Here is a 26,907-nt window from a genome sequence, read left to right on the forward strand (position 1 = left end):
TACCAAAGCTGGAAATTACAAGCATTTCCAAGTGCAGGTTCTCCTGGCTCCCTTTTCCCCGTGCATCCACACTTTCTACTGGCTGATGCAGCCACCCCCATGTTAATGCATCAGAATACACACCCCACAGAAGCTTGACTTCCAATTTGGAACAAAACTCTCTCCAGCTGCAACCGTCCTCACTGCTCTTCTGTCAGGCTCCGCATGAGGAGCCCGGAGATCCCTCAGCAGTGGGTCCTTTCACTGAGCTCTGGAACACAATCAGATCCGAAAAGGGGGACTTGGCTCAGGGCCTACAGCGTAAGAAGAGGTGGAAATTGACTTTGAAAGGCAATTAAAGGGGCTGCCTCCCCAGAGTTCAGGTGGGAACCTAAGGAGCTACTCCCCTCTGAGATTACCCCACCAGGCCTGTCAGGTCTGCATGTGCTGGGAATTCTTCCTCCCCTCCCTGAACTCTGGACACCCCTAGCTCTCAGGTTGCCTGGCACTTACAGCCCTGAGCTCTGTGTACAGCGAAATACAACCGATTCACGAGCTGGTCTTAAGAAGCACGCCAAAGAAGTCTGATAAAATACACATTTATTAGAAATTTTTCAGCAGCATCATTTCCGTTTGCTTTTCTAATCAAAGTATATTTCAAAAAAATTACAATAAGCTCTCAAAATACAAGCCACAAATATTTTGAGAACTCGGTAACAAAATAATCAGTAGTACATGTTTCATTCATCCATCCATCCATCCATTCATTGTTTTAAAAATGTGCAATATTAGCACAGAGAGCCAGAAATGCTACTCAGTATGGAACTTGTATATTCCTGCCATGGGTCCTGTTGTGAAGATATGCCCACTATTCAAGAGAAACTCTAGGCTCTACAGTACATTCCGATACAAATGTATAATTTAGCCAAAAGGACCTAAAAAAAAGGCTCAATAAGAACAGTTTCCCTTTCTATTCATGTTCAACTTAGGAAATAAATAGTCATTATAATGATATTTTCAGACAGAAACAAAAACCCAGTTGAGGCTTTGCTTAACTGGTATTCGCTTTGCACCTTACTTGATGAAGACACAGATTTGGTTTGAGTCATTCAGCTGGTGAGCTCCAGTGTCTGGGGTAGGTGACCGCCTGAGATGCCAGGCAAGGACGGAAACTGCCCTATGGTCCATCAGGCAAAAGAGCTCGTTCAACTGGATGCAAACTCTTTGCAGGACACTTGTACCTCCTGACGTGGAATTTTCTCACAGACGTCACAAACAAAAACGTTGACTTGACAGCTAGTGAGGTAACACATGTGAAAGTGTTCTGGCTAGACAACACAAACATGCAGACGGGTGAAATTGAATTGGTTTTCTTCTACCTTCTGCATTATCTGAGGCATCTACGGTCAGACCCAGATGTCTAGATAGCACACAGTGCCCTGTATCCATATGGCTACTAATCAGCTAATCGAATAATCGGCTAATCTTGAACATTAAGTGCTGAGGTGTAAAAATGGACCCAAGAGTGGGGCCTGGGTTTCTTTGCTTGATAATCCTATAGGGAATACAAGTGGTACCTCTTCTTTAGACATGGCGAAAGGCCCCAAGTCAATTCCTTTCTTTGTTGGGTCATTTACTGGAATGATCACCAACCAATTCAGCAGATACTTTTCTCAGCAAATTTAATGATGTGATAATCTTTCCAAAATTTACAAATGTACAGTATATTTATAGCATTACCTTCAGATAGCTTCAGTGCAAAGATATCCATATAGTACATTGTGATAATTATTTGTAAAAATATGAGACAGCATAAGTAAAAAAAAAAAAAAAAAAAGACACACAAGACACAGTTTCCAAAGACACTTCCAACTACAGGCAAATGGGAAAAAATATATTTTTTTAATAAAGTACTGAATGTTAACTTTTTCTTCATCTGTTTGTAAAAAATATATGTGCAAAAGTGTGTTTCTAGTGATCCCTAAACAGATGGCATAGCTATACCTCAGAGTCTTCTCTAACAAGGTTTGCGGTGTCTGTAAAAGTGTCTTCCGTCGCAGTATAGGTTGGCACTGGGTCTCTCCTTGGAGAACTTTTAGCAGGGAGGGAAGGAGAGGGAGTGGGAGCCACAGCAGTGCTGTCCTTGTGTTCATTCTCCATCTAAGACCACAGGGAAAAACGAATCAGCCATTTATTCCCCCAGTGGGACTGGAAACAGTTTTGTGTGAAGAAAACAAATCTTTACCAGTTTGCTCAGAATAATCTGAGTGTATACCCACCTTAGCCAGACAAGTTATTGCTAAGAAAGAATGCTGAACGCCTGTGGGAACAAAAATTGTCAACAATTACCTCCGCATAGATTGGGTTTTCAAAGTTGGTAGTTGGTTTCAATTTTCGTTTGAAGATACTCCATTTTGTTGCCTAAATGAAAAGGGGGAAACAGAAAACCTTCAGTAATGGAATTTTTTGCATGGATTTGTTCCTCCATGGAGGTTTTTTTTTTTTTTTTTAATTTTACGTTTGTTTATTAGAAACAGAGCACAAGTGGGGTGGGGCAGAGAGAAAAGGGAGAAAATCTGTGCTAATAGCAGAGAGCCCAATGCAGGGCTTGAACTCATGAAACTGAGATCATGACCTGAGCCCAAACCAAGAGTTGAACGCACAAGCGATTGAGCCACACAGGCGCCCAACCTCCATGTAGGTTTTAAAATGTCTTCTGAGTGAAGGAAAAAGCAAACTGGGACCTGGGACCCCATGACCTGACCCATGGGTACATTGTTCAGTTCCTCCTCAGACAGTCCCCAAACTGAAACTGAAAGTCTCTGGGCTCTTTTCATCTAATAAGTTCAAAGACTTCCTTGACTTGACATGTATAGTTGACAGAATCTGTGCCAACAGAATCTAGAAGCTTTGACAGAGACAGGCAAGAGATTTCTTCAGGGGCTGCTTAAAACTTAAGGGGAAAGCCAGATTGTAACTCTCATTTCCTACAATGATGTCTTGATCCTTGGTCAACTCAAACCTATCCCTTCCCCTTCATCATTTCCTCCTGTGATCAAAATAGCAATGGTGACAACAAAAAATAGCATCTATTGAGAGCTTACTATGTATCAGGGGTTAGTCTAAAAGTTTTACAAGTTTTCCCAATTAATCTTCCTGGCAACTCTGAGGTAGGTGCTCTTATTTTATAGATGAGGAAGGAGTCACAGCAAGCGCATATAACTGAACTGTAGGTGGAAGAGTAGGCAATGATGATAGGACTCAGAGGACCATACACTGAAGAACCCAAAGAGAAATACCACAGACTATGGCTGGTGGCCCAGGTCTCGCTGAAAAGCTACCCATGGTGCCAGTGCCAGAAACAGCTCTGGCTGTTTCGAGATGGAAGAAGACAAAGGAACAGAAAGCAAGGGCGCGGACAGCCTGCTTCAGCAGGAAGCTAAGGTAGCCCATATGTTTTAGGGGCATCTCTTGCTCTGTGAAATTAGGCGGCCAACATGTGAGGAAGTAGGGGGCACATGACTACAGGAGAAGACCATTCACTATAACCCACATGTAAGTGAACACCTACTCTGTACATGGCAGCCACCAAGAAAAAGATAAAGACATTTAGATCAAGAGCCTGGCCTCTGGAAGCTTACACTTATGGGATGGGCTCCTTGGAGTTAAGCAATTACTAACAAGAGAAACTGGTGATTTTCACTTTTATCTCCTCGGGAAATCCAGTGCATGTCAACATGACTTGGAAAACAATAGAACTGAGTCATAGGAATTCTTGCTCCTAGCTTTGAGTCTTTTGAGTAGATTTACTGATGAAAGATACATTTGTGAGCCACTTTGGCACATTAATGTCAACCTAGAGAGAGCCTAACCAAGTGTTGCCTTACTGCTTTAAGCCACATTAGCTGTCATCTCAGTGCCCAGAAGACAACCGATAGAGAGAGATCCCTAGACATAGCACGTAGGACAGACCTTAGAGGGTCTCAGCCTCAACTGATTAAAAACAACAAAACAGAGGAAGAGCCAACACACTGCAAAGGTGAAGATGAGAAAGAAAGAGACTATAACTGATGAAGATCCACTCTCGTCTGAAAAGTCTTTCAGTGTTCATTGTTTCTGATGATAGATGTGCAGGTCAGAGGCTGCAACATCTCCACCACATTCCCCTTCCTGCTCAGGCTGGGAGAGAGCTCTGTCCAGTGGAGAAGATCACTAGACTTGAAATGGACTGAAAGAAAAGTTGAGAATATACAATAAATCTGGCACTGCCTTGGGGTTGAGTTAGATTTAGGGAACACTCAAGAGACACAACATTGCGACACTCAAGACTTGTGACATCCAAGTATTTCGGTGTCTGTAGAAAATTAATCTTCAAAATCCATTTTAAAATGTAGCTTAAAAAAAATCAGTCCCTTGAAAAAATATAAAACTGAAAATTCCTTTCTAAGACATTTTTATGTGTCTGGTGTGTGTGTGTGTGTATGTGTGTTCGTGCATGTGTGTATCAGAAGAAGGAATTAGTAAATGAAATATGAAAAGGTAGAGACCTTTGTTATAAACTCTTCATTAGCATTAATTTAGTTCAACTTTTATTTTGATCCAAACAAGCAGAATAGAAACCAATTTCTGAGGTGCTGAAAATTCAGCATGACTTCCAAGTTAACTCTGCAGATACCAGTTATGCTTACAGATTATTTCAGAAACAAGGATTGTGTAAATAGTCAGATTTCTCACTACCCTTGGATTTGTTTCTTTATATTACTTTACAGGGGTCATAGAACCTTAAAACTGAGACATTCCAGATCCTATTGCTCCCAATTGGAAATGGAGGTGCTGAGGCAGAGTGGGGCTGATTTCTGGGATCACAAAGCATTGGGGGAGACACTACTGACGCTTAATGGACAGGGGCCAGAAATACTAAAATGTCTTGCAATGCATAGACAAACTTTTGTACCACAAAGAACTATGCCAATAGTGAGCCCAATGAGAAACATAAAGACTCTAAAAACCAGAGGAAAAATATTTTGCCCAAAATCAGACAACTAGATCTTAAATAGCTTCATATGTGTCCATTAAAACTAGTGATGGATTATATATTAACACAAAATTTCATATCAAATTTAATTGAATTTCTCTCTGTAGACCAATCTGAAAATTTCAAAGTGCCTGAAAGCATGACAGAGAAGTTCTATTCATGATCTTTTTTTCTTTTAATCTCCAGTGTTAAACCCTGTACCTGGCACACCGAGGGCAATAATGTTGGTTGGATGGATAGATGGACAGATGAAGAGAGTATGAGTTAGTGCCATCTCGTGGTGAATATAGGTAACAGCAGTAGAGCTAAGAACAGTACATTATTCAGGGAACAAAGATGTAGACTGTAGAAAAACTGCATTACATGAAAAAGGAAAAGGTCTTCTATATGTGTGATTGACACAGTGAACTCTTTATTCTCAGTCATTCTGTAAAATCAAGTAACTCTAGTCTGAAGAGACTAGATCCTGAAATCTGTTGCCCCTCTTTTTTTTTTTAATTTTTTTTTAACATTTATTTATTATTGAGAGACAGAGAGAGACAGAGCATGAGCATGGGAGGGGCAGAGAGAGGATGAGACACAGAATATGAAGGAGGCTCCAGGCTCTGAGCTGTTAGCACAGAGCCCGGCGCAGGGCTCGGACTCACAAACCCAGCGAGATCATGACCTGAGCCAAAGTCAGACACTCAATGCCCCAGTTGCCCTTCTTTTTTTCCATATGGTCTCCCACGTCACAAGGAATATCATTCCATCTCAATCCATGCTAGAAATGTGGTTTTAGTTAGTGGAACAATTTTCAATTTATTATTATTTAAAAATTACCTTTATTAACTGCCTATCTTGGGTCCATGAGCCTATCAGGGTCTCCCTAGTCTCCCCTAGCATTAGTAAACCCAGCAATTCCTAAGCCCTTTGCAAATCCCATACCATTTCAGTAGCCAGACACTATTACCTGAGTTGCATCAGCACTTGGGGAAGCCGGCTTTGTGTCTGGAGCTATTTCAGAAGGGTTTACGGGACTTCCATAGTTCTGGTTATCCACATTTCCAGATACAGTCACCTGCATGCATATTAAAGGATATGATCCAGTTTTGAAAGAAGTTTTGCTGTGAAGTTTCTTATCAGCTCTTTGGTTCTCTTTACTGCCTTGCTTTCTCACAGACATGGTCAAGCACTATTTGTCTTTTTTTTTTTTAATTTTTTAATGTTTATTTATTTTTGACAGAGAGAGAGAGAGAGAGAGAGAGAGAGAGAGAGAGAGAGAGAGAGACAGAGCATGAGTGGGGGAGGGGCAGAGAGAGAGGGAGACACAGAATCCAAAGCAGGCTCTAGGCTCTGAGCTGTCAGCACAGAGCTCAATGCGGGGCTCAAACTCACAGACTGTGAGATCATGACCTGAGCTGAAGTCAGACGTTCAACCGACTGACCCACCCAGGCGCCCCGCACTATTTGTCTTAATAGGAGAACAATCCCGTGCCCTAGGACTAAACACCATTCCCATCTCCCTAAAATCAAAGCACCAACCACTATGCCATCTGTCTCATGCCTTAGTCCTGGGAGGCAAACACCCATCACAGTCATACTCTTACTTAGTAATGACAATTTTATTGTGTTCTCTGTGCTGCCTTATTTCCACTGTTGACCATATTTTCAGACAAACAACTCCAATTGTATACTGGCAGCCAAATCTTAGAGGAACAGCATGAATTATTCCCAAACTCAGTGGAGAACTGAGACTCTTATCTTTGGATATTTAGAATAAAATTACTATTCTGAGATGACTGCTTACAAGAGGTTGAATTTCTGAAACAAGAGACATAATGGAATTAATACCCCTCTAGACATTTTCTGCAACATTCATGTGATTCCAAGGTTCCCTCCTAAGCCCAAATTACCATGAATATATAGTTAACAAATTACAAGGTAAAAATTCATTCTTTTTCCTATATTTTTACATTCACTGTTTCGTTTCTTCTCAAACATGTGTTTGTAAACATGGCCTCATTTTATTTCGAGTGAAAATGCCAAATGAAATGCCACATCTATTGTATCATGTGATCATATTTTTGCTACCTGGATACCAAAGGACCAGGAAAAATGCTTAAGATGCAACTGTTTCTGATCTTAAGAATGCTATCCATAAAATAAACCTTTTTATCTTTAAAAGGTACCATATCTTATGATTTCAAATGAAGGTTAGGTATTAACCACGAAACTGCATTTCCCTGACGCTGTAGTTGTTTCAACAAAGGAAGTAGGCTAAATGCTGACAGGCACAGAAGTGGTGTGGGAGCTACTGTTCCAGGTCCAGGGAAAAGTTCTTTCCCTTCATCTACTCACCTATGTCACCTCCCTGCTCCTCTTAAAGATGAGTGAGTAACAGGGCTGCACCAAAGGAAATTTAGGTATCTGCCTACCAACGTTGGGGACTTTAGTTTTCAGAAAAGTATGTGAAAGGCAAGCATAAGGAGGTCACCTCAAATAACACACCGGTGATACCAATAAGAACCCAGAGAGTATACCCAATCCCCCAAATCTCCACATAATGACCTGACAATCATTCACTTGTTCGTTTCACAAATATTTACAGAGAGTCTGTGTGAGTCAGGCACTGCTTGCCAAGCCCCTGAGTGGACTCGTAATTCTTGCTCTGACCACTCAGCATGACAAGGCCCTTGGTCAGCACAGAATGGTAGCCAAGCCTCAGCGACTCTGCAACACGTTGGTATCATACCCTTGGGTCAGTCCTACTATCGCATTTAGTGAACCTGAAGGGTGGGAACACTGCTTCCTTCCATTTGAGGGAAAGTTAGGAGAACCCTAGGAGGGCATTATTCAATAGCACAAGATTGAGTAGCAGCAGAACCTGAAAGAAAGGGCTGTGACTTCTTACCTGGGTTGGCTGGTGAACCACTTTGACATCACTGTCCCTGGATGCATACATTGGGTTTTCAAAGATTATGGGCTGCTTCCCCATCTCCATGGCAAAGTGTTCACTCTGACGGAGAAAAGAAGTATCTGGTTTACACAGGAAGGAAGGTGCCCTCCTCACACCTGGAGGTATACTAGTTGCTATGCCAAATTTATCCAAAAAGAACTTAAAGCAAAAGCCAGGAGACACAAGGCCTCCACACGGCAAACATCACATGAAGTAACAAATGCACTAATTCATCAGATCAAGGAAACAGAAACACTCTTTTACACCCACATTCTCTTTGGCTCGTTAATGCAAATATTCACTTGGGGATAGGTCTGCACAGCAGAGAAAAGGGTGGCTGGTGGAAAAGAGAGCAAAGAGGAGAAGAGGGAGAGGGGAAAGAAGAAAGAATAGGTAATATTGTACTTTTATGCGGAGGTTAAACATGAAAGATTTGGGAGAAAGGCAAAATATTGAAAGTTATTTTCCAGTCCTGGTTATAGATCCTGTACTAGTACACTCATAAGGTAGCCATTTGGTCCTCACAAGAGGTATTACTGTATCCATTTTATAGAGGGGGACAATGAGGGTCAGAGCGATCAAGCTTCATGCCTATTATTACATTCTTAGAAGGCGGCAGAGCTGTGATTTGAACCAACCACTGCATCTAAAATCACTATGTATCCCAACTATACACATTGGTGGGAAAATATAGAAGACTAGGAAACATGGATTTCCCTACTCCTTCCCTTAACATACAAAGAGTCATCAAATAAAAACAATTCCATGCTCTCTCTCCCCTCTCCCCCAAAAAACATAAGACTCTTTAAGATTCCCATTAAACTTAACACTGTTTAGGATTCAAGTGTGGCTTAGAGCAGGGGTAAAGTGCAATTTTATTACTAATATGTTAGAGACCTTTCTGCAAAAACGTAATGTTTCCTAATTGTGTAAAGACTTTACGTTGAGAAGCATACCGTTTCATTTTTATTCTAGGTTAATTTTATTCTCTATAAAAAGTGTTTCTTTTATAAAACAGTAAACATACAGCCATTTTGCAGCCACACTCACCATCACCACTGATCTGTCAATGGCGGACTCAGGCCCAAAACCAGACACTCCAATATCCATGTTAACGTCTGCTCCTGATCTGAAGGTCACCCCATTTCCATTTTCAGAGGATTTAACTAGACTGCTTAAGCTGAAATAAAGTAATTGAAACAGTGTACGATTTTTTAAGCCACCTGTTGCAATAGTACCCTCTCCTCCATATTGCTAAAGCTTACTTAAATGAAACGCTCAATTCCCACTCTGAATTCATACATCAAATATGGTAGGAAGTTGCCTTAGCTACACAGAAGTGTTAAAGCACATTGTTGAATGCTTGACATCTAAGAGAGGGCTAACTTGGCACTTGCAGGAATAAAGCCTGGTCCAACCCACCGACTGTGTTCCAGTCTAACCTGAATCCCCACCAGTGGGCATAACTATGTGGACTATAAAGTGTGATTTGCATTCAGGCTTCAAAAAAGCATTAGATTAAGAGGTTGTGATTTGAAATTATGGCTTTTAAGTTCAATACTTTTTGTTTCTACAGAATAGGTTAAGCTGCACGTTATGCTATTTTAACTTACAAAAAAAAAACAAAACAAAACAAAACAAAAAACCCTGAATTATTCACATAGTCACATCACCCAAGCTTCTAAAATCAATATTCCACATGATGAAACTGACCTTGGTAGCTTGGGCAGAGAAGGCAAAAGGGAGCCAGTTCTCCTGTAGTGGAAAAATCCTAATGCTGCCAACGCTCCAATTATGATGATCAGGATGCCTGTCAACAGCACAGCCACTGCTGCCACCGAAGAGGGAAGAAAAAGTGACCATATCAGCATGGAGAAAGGGAAAGGAACCAATAGACTTAAGACTGGAAGCTGAGGGCAGAACCAATTCAAAGACTGAGTTAAACAGAATATAAACAGCTTTCAACTTAGGAGCTGTGAAGCACTTCCAGGTCACTCATATATATTTCTTTAATGTTCAGAGTGCGAGAGAGGTGGGGGACAGAGAGATAGGGGAACAGAAAATCCCAAGTGGGCTCTGCGCTGACAGCAGGAAGCCCGATGTGGGGTTCGAACTCACAAACCGATATCATGACCTGAGCCAAAGTCAGACACTCAAACAACTGAGCCACCCAGGCGCCCCCAGGTTGCTCATATTCTTAAAACTTACTTGTTCCTGGAGGGACGCCTTTTGAAAGTCCTATTTCACAATATTTTCCCATGTAGCCACTGGGACACCTGAAAGTGAAAGGAGAATTGCTCACAAGCTGTGGCATTCTTAGGCTTCCACAGCTATTGTACAAGCACATCTTCAGGTAGAGAGAGGTTTGACCGAGCAAATTACACATGGGACAGTCAGTGTATCTTGCACAACTTTGTTTATTCTGCCAAGATATGATGAGCAGCAAAAACAACTGACTTTGATCTGACTATGAAATTCACTTTCAATGCTGTGGCTATGACACCTGCAAGGTCATCAAATAAATGTATTGGTGTCTACTCTATGCAACGTTTCCACTGAGAATGAAAATGGAAACCAAGATTGTATTCTTTCCGCTGATATGTTTCCATTAAACGGTTTTTAAAGACCTCCATTTATCTTGTGCCACGTTAGAGCTTTCTCAAGAATTCTTTTTTTTTCCCCCAAATCTTTAGCCCAGTCTCTGCTCATCACAAGTGCTTGGGCTGACTCAGCTCTGCTGACAGCTGGTCTCCCACACTCCAAGTGTAATTAACACCAGGTGAGTAGAGAAATTGGGGCTGTCACTTCTCTAATCCCTGTTACAGTTGGCTCACAATCCTGTGGCATCTCATGGGGGCTTGTTGGAAATGCAGAATCCCTGTGAATGAGATGATACTTATGCACAGTATGGTTTGAGAAGCACTGCCTTAGTTCTCTGCGGACTCTCCCACGGGAGGGCAAGCTGGTCACGATGTGAAAATTAGTGAACTGGCAAGGCTCCTCTACTTGTTTTTCTGGCCACTTTGTCTTAAATTCCCCCAAGGCCTACAACTGGGACCTCAACATTCAGACTTACTTGCATTTGGGGAGGTCATTCTCATCAAAATAGCAATTTCCTCCGTACATACACCTGCATGGGGGGGGCATGTTGATAGGACTTTCGATGGCTGCAGAAAGGGAAAGCCATGCATGTGTTAGTCAGCCACACTCAGCAGAGCACCCAAACCATGCAAATGTGCTTCAGGCCCAGGGTCAGAGTGGGGAGTGGATGGGGGCAGGGCAGCTAATTAGTTTCCTCATCAAAACGGTACCTTCCACTTAAGTCAGATGAATGTCCTTATCAATAATAAGGTCTTGGAGAGTAATGTACATTTGGTGGAAAGAAAGAGGCAATTTATAGCATTTTCCCCCCAGTGGAGAGATGCTACACTCCAGAACATATATTAACATTTAAAAGAAACTTGTGGTAAAGAAATATCTTAGGACATTCGTGTTCTCATTTGAAGTTTTCAGAATTCTCCTCTGCAAGCCCAGTGAAACACAAGAGTTCAATCTGGGCACACCTCAACACTTCATCTGAAGGCTCCAAAGCATCAGGGACCCATCAATCAAGCAACAATGCAGATACACAGATGCCTGATAGACAGCTAGTTAGAGATGTCCTATTTTTTAAATCCTCCAACTTGCCCTTGCTCTGGGTCCCTGCTCCAGCTCAGCCCCCACGTACTCCTTGGAGGTGCCTGATGGGGCTGTTAGCGTTTCCATGTCTTATACCTAGAAGATGCTCAGTAAGTATCTGTCACATGTGCACTTATTTAAGGAGCTCAGATATCCTCCTGGCTCAGTCCCTCTATTTGAATCTCTACTCAAAGTTCATTTTATCACAGAGGCCTTCCCAGAACTCTCTACCTAAAGGCCACCCAACTCCCACCTGACCCTCATCCCTCTTACCCTGCTTTCGTTTTCTCCTTTTGCTTTTACTATCTGACATTATACATTTGGGGAGGGGGGGCAGTCTCTATTTAGAATCTCTATTAGAATATAAGCTCAACAAAGGCAAGGGATCTGTTTTGTTCACTTTCATTATCTCCAGCACTTAGTACTTAGCACATAGTAGGCTCTCAATAAATACTTACCAAATTAATTAATTAAAATGCCAAACTAAGACCCCATATGGAACAACTACCACCATTATCGTGCTTGCTTTGGTTAAAGTTCTTTTAAACAAGAATCTGACTATAATGCACTTGGCAAACAATGTAAATGAGGAAAGTAGTAGATGAAGTAACATCTTGGACAACACCGCCCATGAGTGCGAAATTGTGATAAATGTCAGAACCATCTGTCTACAGCATACAACAAATGTCAAAAGCTTGAAATTGTTTGGCTCAAAATATTACTAAATACTGTAATCTTGCCAATATTTCCCCCAGCCTCGGGATGAGAGTGGGGACAGGGGAAGAGAAGCGGGAGTAGCTGTTTTTTGGTTCCTGCGTTCATTCTCTAAACCCGCCAACTTTTCCGGCTGGTTCAGAAGAGCCAAAAGTTGGTGCCTTGTTTAACCACTTGCTCCCCCTGGTGGCCACAGGTGGTTAAGCATAGCATCATCAGCTAAAACTGAGGGAAGAGAACCATAAAATGGGCCACTAAAAAATAAAAACAAGGATGTGAGCCACAAAATGGGCTGCTAGCAAACTACAGGATGATTTTTTTAATGAGTATCATTAAGAATTGGATACCAGCCAGGGACACTAGTTATTCCCCAGGACTTATATATACTCCCTAATTTAAGAGTCACTGAAGAAAGGTCCTGCTAGGCACAGATCATCCACAGCATTTGGGATGAGAAATAAAGCACTGCTTCCTTATTCCAGCCTCCAGCCTCCAACAATGTAAGGTGTCTTTTTTTTTTTAAATTTTTTTTTAACGTTTATTTATTTCTGAGACAGAGACAGACAGAGCATGAACAGGGGAGGGGCAGAGTGAGAGGGAGACACAGAATCTGAAAGAGGCTCCAGGCTCTGAGCTGTCAGCACAGAGCCCGACGCGGGACTCAAACTCACGGACCGTGAGATCATGACCTGAGCCGAAGTCGGACGCTTAACCAACCAAGCCACCCAGGCGCCCCGTAAAGTGTCTTTTTAAATGTACCTTTTTCACTTGTCAAAACTTTGAAATGAGCATGTGAGGAAAAGAGTGACCCTCCTCTCGCCCTCCCATCCACACTGGATAAGGTCCCCCACCTCAGGAACCTGGTTCCCCACTTGAGGAACCCCAATTAAAGCCAGATGGATTCTGGGGCAACAGACATCCAGTATGGAGGTAAAGAAAGGAGGTAGAGACCTTATCGAAAACCCACTCTTCCAAATACCCTTACAAAACAACACAATGGTAGATTTGGGGGCACTGGATTGGTACCCTACAGATCCTAGCGAATAATTCTCAGCAATCACTGGAACACCAACTCTGTTTGTCTCCCTAAGTCCCACTCAGCTCTGTTCATATCTCCCCATCTCTCATCCCTCCTTCGAGCCACCCCCGCTCTATCCTGCAAAGGACCCAGCCACACAAGGATTTTTTCCAGGCTCCTGCAGGAAGAGAAGCACAAGTAGGGAAGCTACTGAAGAAAGCAGAAGAGCATTCCCAGGCCCCCATGGCTGTGCAGACAGCACTCCTACCTGCGTTACAATCAGTGGTGCTCCCTGTTATAAAGGTGGAGCCTTGGGGACAGGCACAGCTGTATCCTCCAGGTCTCAGGAGGCAGAGGTGACTGCAGACATTTTTGCAGCGGTTGGGCACTGGAAAGCACATGAGGACAGTGGTTAGGGTCTGAAGAGGGAATGAGTTCACCAACCAAAGATACGCCCATCAACTGAGTTGTGGCCCTGCCAGGTGACATCAGAGCCCAGCGCCTCTAGGCCACATGCCACCTGGCTATTCACCTCATTTACATGACCGTCCCCATGGCACCCCATCAGAGTGGCACAGCCACCCTCCTGCTTCTCACCATCCTACACTCACACTGTCTACTGGCCATCACTTATCTCCTCCCCGTCTCTGGCAGATTTGGAAGGTAGGTGTCCAGTCCACTGCATGACCACAAAAACTAATCAACGCAAGGCAATTTGAGATAGTTCAAAAGACCACAAAGACCCTATTATTATGTCAAGATTTGTCGTTACCTAAATTTGCATAGATCATAATGTGTCCAAATTATATATTACATATGATTTCCACCCTACCCGCACAGGAGTACTTTCTTCAAGTACTTTCCTTACTTGAAAGACAAGGGAATTTAGACCTGTGATTATCAGAATCACCTGAGAGCTATGCACAACTACTGATGCCCAGTCACAGAAATTCAGATTTAAATTGGTCTAGGATGTTACAAGTGTTACCGTTAAAAGCTCCTCAAGTAATTCTAGAGTCATCTGAATTCTACCTTAGCATGTACTATGATTTCTCCAAGGTATAGATGACCTCTAAACTTCTTCTCAGACTAACATTCTGTGATCCTGATTCTCTGTCATCCAGTCTATAACTACAGACAAGGAAATGGCTATAAAATAATAAGCCATATTCCAAAGTCTCACTCAAAATCTGCCCCATTACCATTTCTTCAGCTCTCTAGAAAAGAGCTTTTCAAACTTGAATGTAATACAAACCACCTGGGGAATCTGATTCGAAAAGGCTGGGTGGGGCCTGAGAGACTTGCATGTCTCACCAGTGCTACTGGTCCACAGCCCATACTTGAGCAGGGCCTGGAGCAGGACTTCTCAAATGTGGTTCCTGAACCAGCAACATTGGCGTCAGTTGGGAATTTGTTAGAAATGCAAAGTTTAGGCCACCTCAGGCATATTAAATCAGAAATCTCTCAGGTAGGACCCAGCAATCTGTGTTCAACAAGCCCTCTAGATGATTATGATATATGCTAAAATCTGAGAACTACTGGTCCAGAGTACATGTTAATCTGGCACAGCTTGGTCTAGATTTCTGGCCTACACAGCAATCAGCATTCTCCAAAGGGGGCCCAGCCAACTCCACTGACTCCTAGGTAGCCTTTTCTACAAAGGCCAGAGAGGGGGCTCACCCCATGTACCGTCCTCTCCCTTCTTGCCTTTAAAACTGCCCAGCACAAGAGCCCCAGGAGCATGGAGGACTTACGAGCTATTATACTGGTGGGATTCCCTATATGTGAGATGAAAATAAAATCTAATTATAATTCTGGAGATTAACTAAAGTAACAAATGTCTGGGTTAACACTTGAAGAGAGAATCTGACTTATAGAGCTTAATAAAAGCCTATTTCCTTTCCTCACTTCAAAAATTTCCTTCCCTTTTATCTAGCTTGATTCAGTGGTGAAGGATGAATTAGAACACAGGTAACCTGGTGAAGCAGGACCCACAACTAAGAAAATGGGAGAGAGGGGAGAGGGTAGAAATGCATGACTGACAATTTTAAACTGAAGCTCACGTAGCTCAGGATAACTTGACTAGCCTGATGTTCACGAAACCCATTGTTATGCACCTGACACCTAGCAAGGGTTTGATGCCTACTGGATTCTGTGGCCCAGAAGTACATACTTGTAACTCCAAACAATGAGGGCCGAAAAAAAATTTTTTTCTTAAACAGGCTTCAAGCCCAGTGTGGAGGCCAACACAGGGCTTGAACTCATGACCCTGAGATCAAGACCTGAGCTGAGATCAAGAGTTGGACATTTAACCAACTAAGCCACCCAGGCGCCCCAGGACTGAAATATGTTTACTTCATATCTGCTGGTGGTGTATATAATTACATTTGACCGCCTATTTTATTTTTCTTTGGTCGAAATGGTTAAAACACACACACACACACACACACACACACACACACACACACACACACACCTTTCATGCATCAAGAGATCAGACTATTATAATCCACTACCATTTTCCAACAATATAGCCATTAATTTGAAATAAGATTTCTAGATAATGAGGAACATCTTACTCCAAGGAATGTTACCTGACCGATCGTATCTATGTTGATGGAAGATTCGAACTTGAGTGAGCCATGGGTTCACCATCAGCATTTTCTCCTTCTCGTCTTGCCCAAATTTATCTTGCTTCCATACTTCTCCCTTATTCTTAGATATCCAGTAAAACTGGCCTTCAAAGATGTCCAGGTTATATGGGTTCATTGCTGCTTACCCACAGAGGAAAACCAAAACAAAGCAAGATAATTGAATAGAAAATTCCCTACCCCTCTTTTATGTCAGATGTCGTTATGCTTGAGTTATTCCCTAATTCAATGCCTTGAAAATCCAGGAACATTCAGGCAGACTTTCTGTACATGTGACCACAAAAGTGTGCTACTTTGGGAGATCAAGATGACAGACATTAAACTAGATTAATGTCTACTGGTTCATGCCAATTATAGAGTACTTGCTCGCTTTCAAGTTGCTGATTTGATTTTCTCTTTGGACAATAATTTGGATGGCAGAGATCCTTTTTTTTTTTCTTTGAACATAAGATACCACTTATCAGGAAAAGCTGGTAGATACTGGATTGTTGCAGTTCTGCAGAAATCTGGATTAGAAAATAAAATGTTTCTCTCCTTCTAGATGTTTCCAGTTCTACATAATAAACAATTGAGCATAATAAAAACAAATAGGTCTAAAAATGGTTAGACATGGATTTCCATTGGTACACATGACTGTCACCCCTATCAGGGCAACCTAATGGGAAACTTGGTTATTTCAATATCTGTTGCTAAGAGTGTCTTTTAAAAATTATGTTAAAAGGATAAAAACAAAACAAAACAAAACCTTAATTACTGCTAATGGATTCATTTGCATTTAAATCAGCAGCTGGAAGTTGAGGGGAGCAGTATCTAAGAAAATATATCAATCGGTTCCTAAGATTCAGATTCCTTCTGGAGAAAATGGGCAGAGACCCAAAACATATTTATTATTTAACATGGTAAATTGTAACTCATTTCTAACCTGCATTTGCAACGATTCTTCTATCAGTCCCATCATGTTTTATACTTTCAATATTGTTCTCCTTGAAGTCACTCCAGTAGATCCGGTCATTGTTCAGATAATCAATAGTGAGGCCTGTTGGCCAACCAAGGTCCTCCTGAACCAGGATGTTCCGATGCTGTCCATCCATCCAAGCAGACTCGATTTTAGGTTCTCTGCCCCAGTCAGTCCAGTACATAAGCCTGTAATGGAAAGTTTCCTCTAGTGAGGCTTCTACACTGAAGCAGAGCATGAACTTCCAAAAAAGAAATCAACTGTTTTTCATTGAGATCTGGGTGCTAAGTGATGCTATTTTTATACTTTACTTTAGAAGAAAGGGAGAGAAAAGGAGGGGCCAGTGCATCTGTAGTCCTTCCTGAAAACTTCCTCAATAGAGACTGCCCAGCCCTGTCCAAGTATATACATTCAGACAATTTAAAATGTATAATGACAAAGCTGTTCATTCTTCATAAAGTATTTATTGAATGCCTATGTGTGAGCAGCACTGTCCTGTGTTCGAGATGTATCAGAGAACAAAACAAGAATTCCTATTTTAAAATGGAGACCAGGGATTGCACCACCTCAAATACCTGGAAAAGACCAGGCAGGCAAAAAAAATGACTGGAGCACAGCAGTCATGAACATCAAGTGATGGTGAGAGCAAAGCCCTGTCTACAAGTTCCAGGCAATACTGCATCAAGAAAGGCATACCTACCTGGTGTTATCAGTTGTTCTGGTTTTTCAAGCCAAACATACAGCGTAAAATGTGTGTGTGTGTGTGTGTGTGTGTGTGTGTGTGTGTGTGTGTGTTAGCAATTAAATTTAAAAAACCTTAAAGCTCTGTTTAGTTCAAGTAAAATATATCTGTGAGCCATATTTAGCCTACCAGCTACCACTTTGCAGCCTCTAGTCTAAACCAATCACCAGGTATAAACCAATCCTTAAATTCTATTGAGAAATGTGTGGATTTTGGACAACTGGGCTATGGAAAAAATTGTGGCCAGAGGCCCTCCCCTTACACAGTATCAGTCTGAAGCTTGGATGGTCCTAAAGATGTTTAGGCCATCTTAAATTAGTCATAGATGTCAATGCAAAAAGTTCAAAGTCAATTTCAGTACAATTAGGAAAAAATAATTAAAGATATAATTTCTTGAAAATCCAGTGGCAAATATCTAGAAAATGAAAGACTCCTTCAAGTACTGGGGTGCCTGGGTGGCTCAGTTAAGTGTCCAACTTGTTTAAGTTGGACACTTGGTTAAGTGTCCAACTCTTGATTCGGGCTCAGGCAGGTCATGATCTCACAGTGTATTGGGCTCTGCACTGATAGCGTGCAACCTGCTTGGGATTCTCCCCCTCTCTCTGTCCTCTGTCCCTCTCCTGCTGGCATTCTCTGTCTCTCTCATAATAAAATAAATAAACTTTAAAAAAAAAAAAAGGACTCCTACAAGTACTTACCCTAGTTTGGGATTCACAACCACTGCAGCTGGTTGATCCAGTTGGGTGGAAATCAGCCACTTTGTGTACCTCCCATCAAGTTTAGCCACCTGGATCCGTTTACTCTTGGCATCTGACCAGTAAATATGCCTGAATTTAAAGGGACAAAGTTAAAAATCCAAAAAATCTAGACTGGTCATTTCTAGGGAAGAGGTTTGAAGATGAAAGCATTCAGTTTGGAATCTGGGGCCAACAAGACAACCACTTAGATACTCATGATGAGAGCAGAGTCTCCCTCCATCAGGAACGCCCCAATCTCTTCAGCCAAGGGAGCATCTTTGGAAAGTTACAAGTGGAAGAGTAAGGGTTAGAGGGGACTCCTTCTTGATCAGCCAGGATCAGTGATGATGGTGGACATCACATCTGGCATTACTACGAGACATGTACTTTCCAGGTGGAAGTCACCAGGCATTGTTTAGCTGGCCCTTTAACTGCAACTGCCCTGTGAATCTGTTTCGATTCAACCAAGAGCCCCAGTGGAATTAATAGGAATCTGGCATCAGCTCCAATGAGCGGAAATAGCCTTTCCAAAATAATGAACTCAGCAAGGCCACCCTGCCCTATTTTCACTATTAGAGCTGCAGGTCTCAGTCTCTTACAAGCAGAAAGATTTCCGTCAGCTTCTTCACTCGCTCTTTCATTAAGGCTGAGAAAGAAGCAAAACTTCACACATGAAGACAGATTTGCTACTGCCTGTTTGGTTTTCAGAAGGAAGTGCTACGGTCTATATAGTTTCAAGTTACTGACTCTCTGAGGCCTTGTTTCCTGACAAAAAATGCTGAAATGACTGTCCTGATAGCCTGTGGGCACAGCAGGGACCTAATTAACTTCTTCAGAGATGTTCAAGTCTTCCAGGAGCATTAGACAGGTTTGTTAAAAGGTGAAAATTAATTTATGCTGCAAATGACTCTCATTCTCCCAGAGGTCGGCAACAAGCCCCTGAGACTCCCCTCTCAAACATTTTTTTTTCATTATTCATTCATTTCCAAGGCCATGGGGGAGTCTATGAATGTGTGAGCTCTGATTCCAACATAATCACTTTCCCATAAATGCCACTCCAATGCAAGGCTCCTCCTCAAAAAAGGAGCTTATGAACTTTTCCACATCAGTTTGCATGTCATGAATCTGCCTGATGATAAACCTACTTAAAGCTCTTATTTAGAGATCATACAAAAGCTCTGGTTCTAGTCCCTAGGGCTCCAGGAGACCTAAAAGAGCAGAACAAAACTGACACTGCTATTAACTCAACCCAAAGACTACACAGGAAAGTCAAATTTCCAATCTGTTCAGACAATACGGTCTGCTCAAAACACAAGATGTGGGTTGTTCCTCCTCAAAATAATTACCAGAGAAAAATGTCTCATCTCAACTGCCTTGCTGGTAGAATTGTGAGACTGTTCCATTTCTTCTAAAATGAATAGTGCTGCCATACTGGAAGTTAATTTTGGAATCCAAAACTCTGTCGGCAAGAAAGCTCTCCTAGATATAATACAAAATCTTGACTTTGGTGCTTTCCCAAACTTTTTCATGGCATACATAGACTATAGGAAATGATACTGTCTATATGACACCTTGGGGTAAGCAGAGGTGGTTGCTGGGGCTAGAGCAAGCCCAGGCATCAGCCGGCTGCACCAGCGCTGAGTGCACCCATATATGGGTCAGCTTAACTCACGTGGTGTGACAAGCAGGAGGGAGATCTAGCCAGGAAAATAGAATTGACAAGAGGGGAACGTGGCTAAATTTACCTTCCAACCCAGTCCACTGCTAATCCGTCTGGCTGCATTATGTATTTCAGGTTCAGGTTAACCTTTGACACAAGATTATTAGTACCAGATTCAAAGTTGGGGATGTAGGCACGTTTAATAGCACCAAATTCAGAACCGTGGCCTAGCACAGTGTAATATATGACACCTGCAAGGCAAGACAAACAGGTGAGTTTCATGTTAAGAACATCAGGTAAGGGAGGAACTGGGGTCTAATCGGGTGGACTACTGTTCCTTCATTGACATCTCTACTTCCTTATTGTTCCTATAAGACTAGTAATTCAATTACATATATCTGATCAAACTCAACACATTATACTTGAGCTACTAGCTACAAATACTTCAACTGATAGCTTATTGATACTGACTTAGCTGTCTCTATCTCAAGGTAACTTATTAAAATACATTTCAGTCAAGAGCCTATTTTCTCTCATTAGGATCAAGTTCTAGTTTCAAAAAAAAAAATGTATAGATAAACCAGGGGCAGACTATTCAATAACTGGCAGTAAAGGAGCTATGTAGACGAGAAATCCTATTTAGCGTATAGACTACAGGATAGTGGATGGCAGGCATTTAAAAATCAAAGGAAGACTATGGCTTCCTAGGTATTTTCCATTCTTAAAAATTTTATTGTATTGTGTAAGTGTGAAAACACTACCATAAGAAATCTTACATTGCATTGTTATTGATAGTATGCAAAGCATTTTCACATGTTATCTCATTTGATCTTCAAAAGAACTCTCAGAGGTAGTCAGGTAGACAAGAATACTGTTCTTATTTTACAGGTAAGAAATGGAGAACCAGAGAATTGTTACAATTATTTAAGGTGGTTTAGTAAAACCATATATAAAACACTACGGGCTCATGAGTGAGTACTTATGGAACTGTGCCCAGGAAGAACTATAGAAGATGTCAGAGGAGGTGACATTTGAGCTGAGTAGAAATGTTGAGTTTGAGTAGAAATTTTGAAAGGTACAGTGATGGGGAAGAACAGTCCCTACCTGAGCAAAGACAAAGAGATATGAGGTGGTCCTGAAAGGATAATCCCCAGAGATGGGAGAAGGTTTGGTTAGAAGTTGACAAAGTTTGGCTGGGACCCACCGTCATGCTAAGGCGTCCAGAACACGCTGGACAGGAGGAGCCCCCTCTTCCACTCATGCAACAAAATTCACTCATTGAAAAATAAATTCCCCAAAGTTCAACACCTTATAATTCAATTAATATCAATGACAGATGCGAAAGTTCATACTCACTGAGACCTATGCCCTCAGGATCCCAGTCATAATCAATAGCCTGAATACGTTCCTCGCCTTCAAGATAATCTGAGAACTTCTCAGATGAGAGATTATACTTCCGAATTCGCACATTTTCAGGCAGTAGCAACAAAGGAGGATTACCTGTAAATAAGACAAGGGCTTCTTTATCTGTTTGAATTCTATCTGAATTCTTTTTTGTATGAAGTAGATATAAAATAGCAAGTATCCTCCCACCTTTAAAAAAAAATAAGTTTTTATAGAAATCTGACTATCTCTGCTAATCAGTAGAGCTAACTACCCAACTGGGTTGCCAGATCTGTGACAGTGGACATTCTTGCCTCCATTTTCAGGTGGAAAGCTAATATTTCTGCTAGGGATGTTATCAGTTCTTTATTCCTATCCCCGGTGGGTGATGGTTTAGAACAGGGCAAGACTGAGACCCCTAGACTGTGTCCTCTTTTCCACTGATTTTTTTTTCTTTATTCACTGGCAATAAAACACAAGACTGTAGACAATCTCACAGAAGAAATACAATATGTATAACGTTACTAAAAGTTTACCAGGAAGTCCTCATTCCTTACTCTTTACTGACAGAATTTATGATTGTTTTAGCAGGTAATCAGCTCCACGATTCAATTTATCTTCCAGCTAATGACAAAAACAGCTCATCCTTGTTCTTACCCAAAGCAGCTATTTCAATGGTTACTCATCTCGAAGTGCACTGTTTGAATTTTAAAATTTAATTTACTTGCAATAATATCAATCAAATCTCATTTAAGTAACTTTTGAAAGTTCACTTTATATATTTCTTCTGTCTTGACATTGTGCTTTATGTGACTACGAGAATTTATTTCAGTCATCTCCTTAGTTAAACGACTTGAACATTTTTTTAATTTGCTGCCTAATTACCAGACCAACTGCTCAAATGCCTTTACTCTAGTTTTCACTCAATGTCAGGAAGGTTTGGGGGGTAAAATATTTAAGTATGCTAATCAAATGTATGCTTTAAAAGCCCAATTTGTATAAAGAAATTGAACAGCCATTTTACTCTTAAATCTTAAAAATGTGATTTCCTTTTCAAGTTCCTTAAACTCCAGTACAAACTTTAAATTCAAATCTGTAAGACTTGTGAAGACCTATACCCTTCGACGGGGATATGCTGATTTTGGTCAGAACACTGGAAATTTGGACTATATAATACTTCTGCCACACAGTCTTTCTCTTTTGTCATTTCTGTCTAGTACTTATTACTGCTTTCTATCAGGCCTCTCAGATACTGGCATTAACCTAAAATGTAGAACAAATGGTTGAAATGAGCCAGACTCTTTCTGTCTATGATCAGCAGTCCATGAACAGTAAAAAAAGAAATTACCAACAGAATGTCCTTGACTTGCCCCAACTGAATGAGACTATTTTTCATGAATTACAGGGTTCCCACACCTTAGTCTTAGAGTGGGAGCTGGAGGGTTTCATTAATTTCCTTCTGTTGACCACCACCCTATAAGCAAGCTTTTCTTGTGTAAATATTCTGGAAGGTGACATCTTGTCCACTTTTTGAAGTTTTTATCAAGGTGGACAAGATGCTAAGCCCAGAATAATAAATAATACCTGACTCTCATTTTAATTCCTACGTATTTGTTGTGGGATTGCAGTTACTGTCTTAATCTGGCAGGAGAGGAGAGAGAAGAGAGTGGATGGGTGTTGGAAGAGAAGTAGCTGGTGAATTAAAAAGAAGACTGAGAGCCTAAAGCTTATTTTCTGGTATATTGTACTCATCAGCATTTATTTCTCTAAAAGTCGATTGATTAGTCCCAGCAGAACCCAGCATACCATCAGCTGCGCATCGTTTTCCATAGTGGTCACTCACAGACCTGAAGCCTTCGGCACAGGAGCACTCATAACTTCCTTTGGTATTTTGGCAGTGCTGGGGACAAACCCCAAATTGCTCACATTCGTTGATGTCTGTAGATACAATAAAAGCAAATATGCACCATCTGCTCCCAACCATTCCTTAGAGACCCTGCTTCTGTTTAAATCCATACTCATAAACAATGCGGACTGAGAAAGCTGCAGACAAAAATAAGCCATGACACCATCATTTGTGGAACACTTACTAAGAGTCAGATGTGGTTTCACATGCCTCTGCTGTTTTTCCCTCATTTAGTCCTCCAGAACGACTCTGCAATATGGACTATTCCTAAACCCAAAGTCCCAAAGCTAGGAAGCAATGAAGATGGGGTTCAACTGCAACAGTGCAGCTCTACAATAGCAGAATAAAATTTTCACTTTTGGAAAGCCGCTGTGTGTTGGCGTTGTTCAGTTCCAGTTCCCTCGCCCTCACTAGCTTCAGGAAAGGGACTCATTCATTTGATTTTTTTTTTTTTTTGATTGAGTTCTTAAGCTTCAGCTTCCAAAAGAACTGTCCCAATCATCTGAGTATGATACATCATGAGTTAGAAACAGAAAATTCAAATAAGAAAAGACACTTAAAATCATACTCAGTCCTTACCATCTTGATAAGCTAGCTTCTAACCCCATACCTCAGAACTCACTTATGTTTGGCATCAGAAAGTGTGTAACAAATATATGTTGTTGGACTTTGATGAAGAAAATAAAATTTGTGTTTATTTAAAAAAAACTGGTCTCTCACACTGATACAATAAGCAGTCAGCATTACTGAAGTCTTACCGGTTCGGCAGACATTACTAAGGATGAGCTATCTGCCTAGCCATCTGCTAGGGATGGGCAAGATAGCATGGAAAAAAAGTAATCGGCATTCCTGAATGTTGTTTTTTCATGTCCCAAGAAATTAGTGAGCAAAATCTTAACATCATCATTGGTTACATACATCATGAATGTACAGTTTATACTCTCAGAACTGATCGTCACCCTCTAACAGTACAATTACTGGTGCACTTAAGTATTTTAATGAGCAAGAACCAAGAGTTTGGCCCAATTAAGGGAATTCAACAGGGGTTTAATAAAAGGGAATGAGTGGAAAACCTAAAAAGTAGGAATTGTAGGAAATATACTCTACCATCACAGGAGTTCCTGTCCAAAATACTGGCTTTGAACCCAGGTCTACAGGAGCAGATAAAGCCTCCTTCACTTAACTGCGTACAATTTTGTTCGCATAGATTCTCCGCACATGATCTTTCTTTTCCTGTATCTGGAAAAACAATCTTAGTGTTACAAATGAAAGGTATAAACACTTATCTATAGCCTATTATAGGACATCTCAAGATAACCCCTTTCCATAAGTCTTTGTAAAGGATTGAGGACCCCTGTATTCAAATATCTGGTAACACCCTGAATGCCACTTATACAAATGTATATAATGTTAGATTCTTGAGGCAATTTTTCCATTTTACTCATCACTGCCAGGCTTACCCTCAGGACATCCAATTCCAGAGTCCAGAACTATGAAGTCAGAGGCTCTTTACAACTGTAACCATCTGTTATGCTATTATATATATTTAGATATGTAATATCTGATATATATATTAGGATTAAGATATATAAAATGATATATGTAATACATATCCTGTTATATGTGTAATAAAGGACACTGATACAGGTTAGAGCAACATAACAAATAGGAGGAAATTATAAAGTTATAAGAAGACCAACTGAGATATGTATACACATATATATCAAGTGTTGGCCAGTTATAAGTCATACCACTGCTATAAGAACCATAGAGTGGCCTGCATGAAAAGGAATTTTGCAACAACATATATGAACCCAGGACTTTAAAAATATTCAGACCCTATTATCGTTTTCCATGTTAATACATTTTCCTTCAAAAAGAAATAAAAATGTGCACTATGATTTATTTAAGGATTATAAATTATTGATAATAAAATTTTGAAAACTTGAACAATTATGGTACACTGCATTTTATCAAATCTGAGTAAGCCACCACTGGTGCACTACTTTATGTAATACTAAAAAAGAAAAACTCTGGGACTTACACTATGGCATGTTATCAACTGAAGAATGATCCTTGTTTCAGAGATGTTAAAATGTGAAAATAAACATGCATCTTAGAATCAATGAGTTATGATTATCTACATGATGGATTGTTAGGCAATCATTCAAATTCATGATTTCGAATGATACTTTGACATGGGAAATATCTATAACAAAAATGGAGGGAAAGATTGTAACACTACATAAAGACTATGTATCTTTATTTTTTTAATATTAATTTTTACACATACATGTGCAAAAAAAAGACAACAGAAGTACACCAAACTTTAAGATTAGTTGTCTTTTAGTTATAGGATTCAAGTGATTTTTACTTTTGATTGTTAATATTTATTTTCTGGGTTTTATAGCTTTCATAATACAAAAAAAAATTCAACAATAGTTCATTTTTATAGGGCTCATATGAATGACTCTTGTTATCCCTACTGTTCTGGGGTCCAGATACTCCAGGGAAGACTTTTAATAACTCATACTCCATCCTCACAGTTCATTGTTCCTCATCGCCCTGAATTCTTGTCTCTGCCAATATCTGTCAAAGCCATCTGGCTTTCATTTTTGTATTATTGTAACTTTGCATCTTTTATGCTGAGTCTCCATCTAACCCTCAAACCCAGGTCTTACAGGGAAGCTGACAAAGATGAACATACCTAGTGAGAGACAATGGGGGGACCAGGGGTGGGAAAGGCAGTGGTTATCTCCATAAAGGATTCAATCTTTGTCTGCCTCTCAAATGAAATTCTCTTGGTCACAGGCTTCTGAATATTTTAGCCAAAGAGACTGTGGTATCTCCTGGCTCAGTCCTTTTAAAGCAAAATAGATTTGTATCTATCTGCCTCCTATAGCAGGTAATGAGGGTTCCTTAGGGTACAATGACTATTTAAGCATATGAGGTTTGAAACGACTAAAAACATTGAGTTCAAAAAAGAAAAATAATCACAAAATAAAGTACCATGGTATTCAAAGGAATGCTGCCACTGGAGTTCATACTTCAAAGCTATATACATGAACGCCTTATAATAAAGGTCTTGTCTAGCTCTCAAGAACTACACATTGCTAAATAAGTCTATTCAGATTTTTTATTTTTTCTAGAGTCATGTCATTGTTTTATCGTTCTAAGAATTTGGCCATTTCACCTAAGTAGTCTAATTTGCTGACATCAAGTTCCTCATAGTATTCCTTTTTAAATTTCTTTTAAATTTCTATAAGGTTGGTAGTGATGTCACCACTACAATGTTAATAAGTGTGACCTGTTTTTATTAATTTGGACAGCCCTAAGCTACTCACATAACCTCTCTGGGTCTCATGTGTATAATTAGACTCTGTAATCTTCTGTGACTAAAGGTCCCATGAAGTAAACATTTCTAGACCAATTGCTCCCTTGAGTGAGTTATACTCTTATGAAGCAATAGTCCTTCAAACAAGAGCAGAAACCATATAACATTATAAGATTC

The 26,907-nt window shown here is 40.6% G+C and overlaps 1 protein-coding gene across 3 annotated transcripts in view; it reads right to left on the bottom strand.

Annotated features, from left to right (window-relative positions):
• Window positions 1–562: 562 nt before the first annotated feature.
• Window positions 563–26,907, bottom strand: part of LRP2 (LDL receptor related protein 2) — a 198,633-nt gene continuing 172,288 nt past the window's right edge. For 2 of the 3 annotated variants that reach the window (XM_023259431.2, XM_045033910.1), the window contains 16 exons: window positions 24,504–24,635; window positions 23,297–23,428; window positions 21,464–21,607; window positions 20,193–20,358; window positions 18,409–18,537; window positions 16,936–17,156; window positions 15,957–16,133; window positions 13,631–13,750; window positions 11,029–11,119; window positions 10,161–10,228; window positions 9,666–9,783; window positions 9,003–9,132; window positions 7,908–8,012; window positions 5,967–6,074; window positions 2,329–2,400; window positions 563–2,139 (listed from right to left, as the gene is read on the bottom strand). In XM_023259431.2, coding sequence (XP_023115199.2) covers window positions 1,978–2,139; window positions 2,329–2,400; window positions 5,967–6,074; window positions 7,908–8,012; window positions 9,003–9,132; window positions 9,666–9,783; window positions 10,161–10,228; window positions 11,029–11,119; window positions 13,631–13,750; window positions 15,957–16,133; window positions 16,936–17,156; window positions 18,409–18,537; window positions 20,193–20,358; window positions 21,464–21,607; window positions 23,297–23,428; window positions 24,504–24,635 — 2,075 coding nt within the window. In that variant the 3' untranslated portion in view covers window positions 563–1,977. The remainder of the gene's footprint in view (window positions 2,140–2,328; window positions 2,401–5,966; window positions 6,075–7,907; window positions 8,013–9,002; window positions 9,133–9,665; window positions 9,784–10,160; window positions 10,229–11,028; window positions 11,120–13,630; window positions 13,751–15,956; window positions 16,134–16,935; window positions 17,157–18,408; window positions 18,538–20,192; window positions 20,359–21,463; window positions 21,608–23,296; window positions 23,429–24,503; window positions 24,636–26,907) is intronic. The other variant, XM_045033909.1, reaches the window with a different exon arrangement.

This window comes from Felis catus, chromosome C1 (assembly GCF_018350175.1).
Source record: "Felis catus isolate Fca126 chromosome C1, F.catus_Fca126_mat1.0, whole genome shotgun sequence".
Classification (NCBI taxonomy): domain Eukaryota; kingdom Metazoa; phylum Chordata; class Mammalia; order Carnivora; family Felidae; genus Felis; species Felis catus.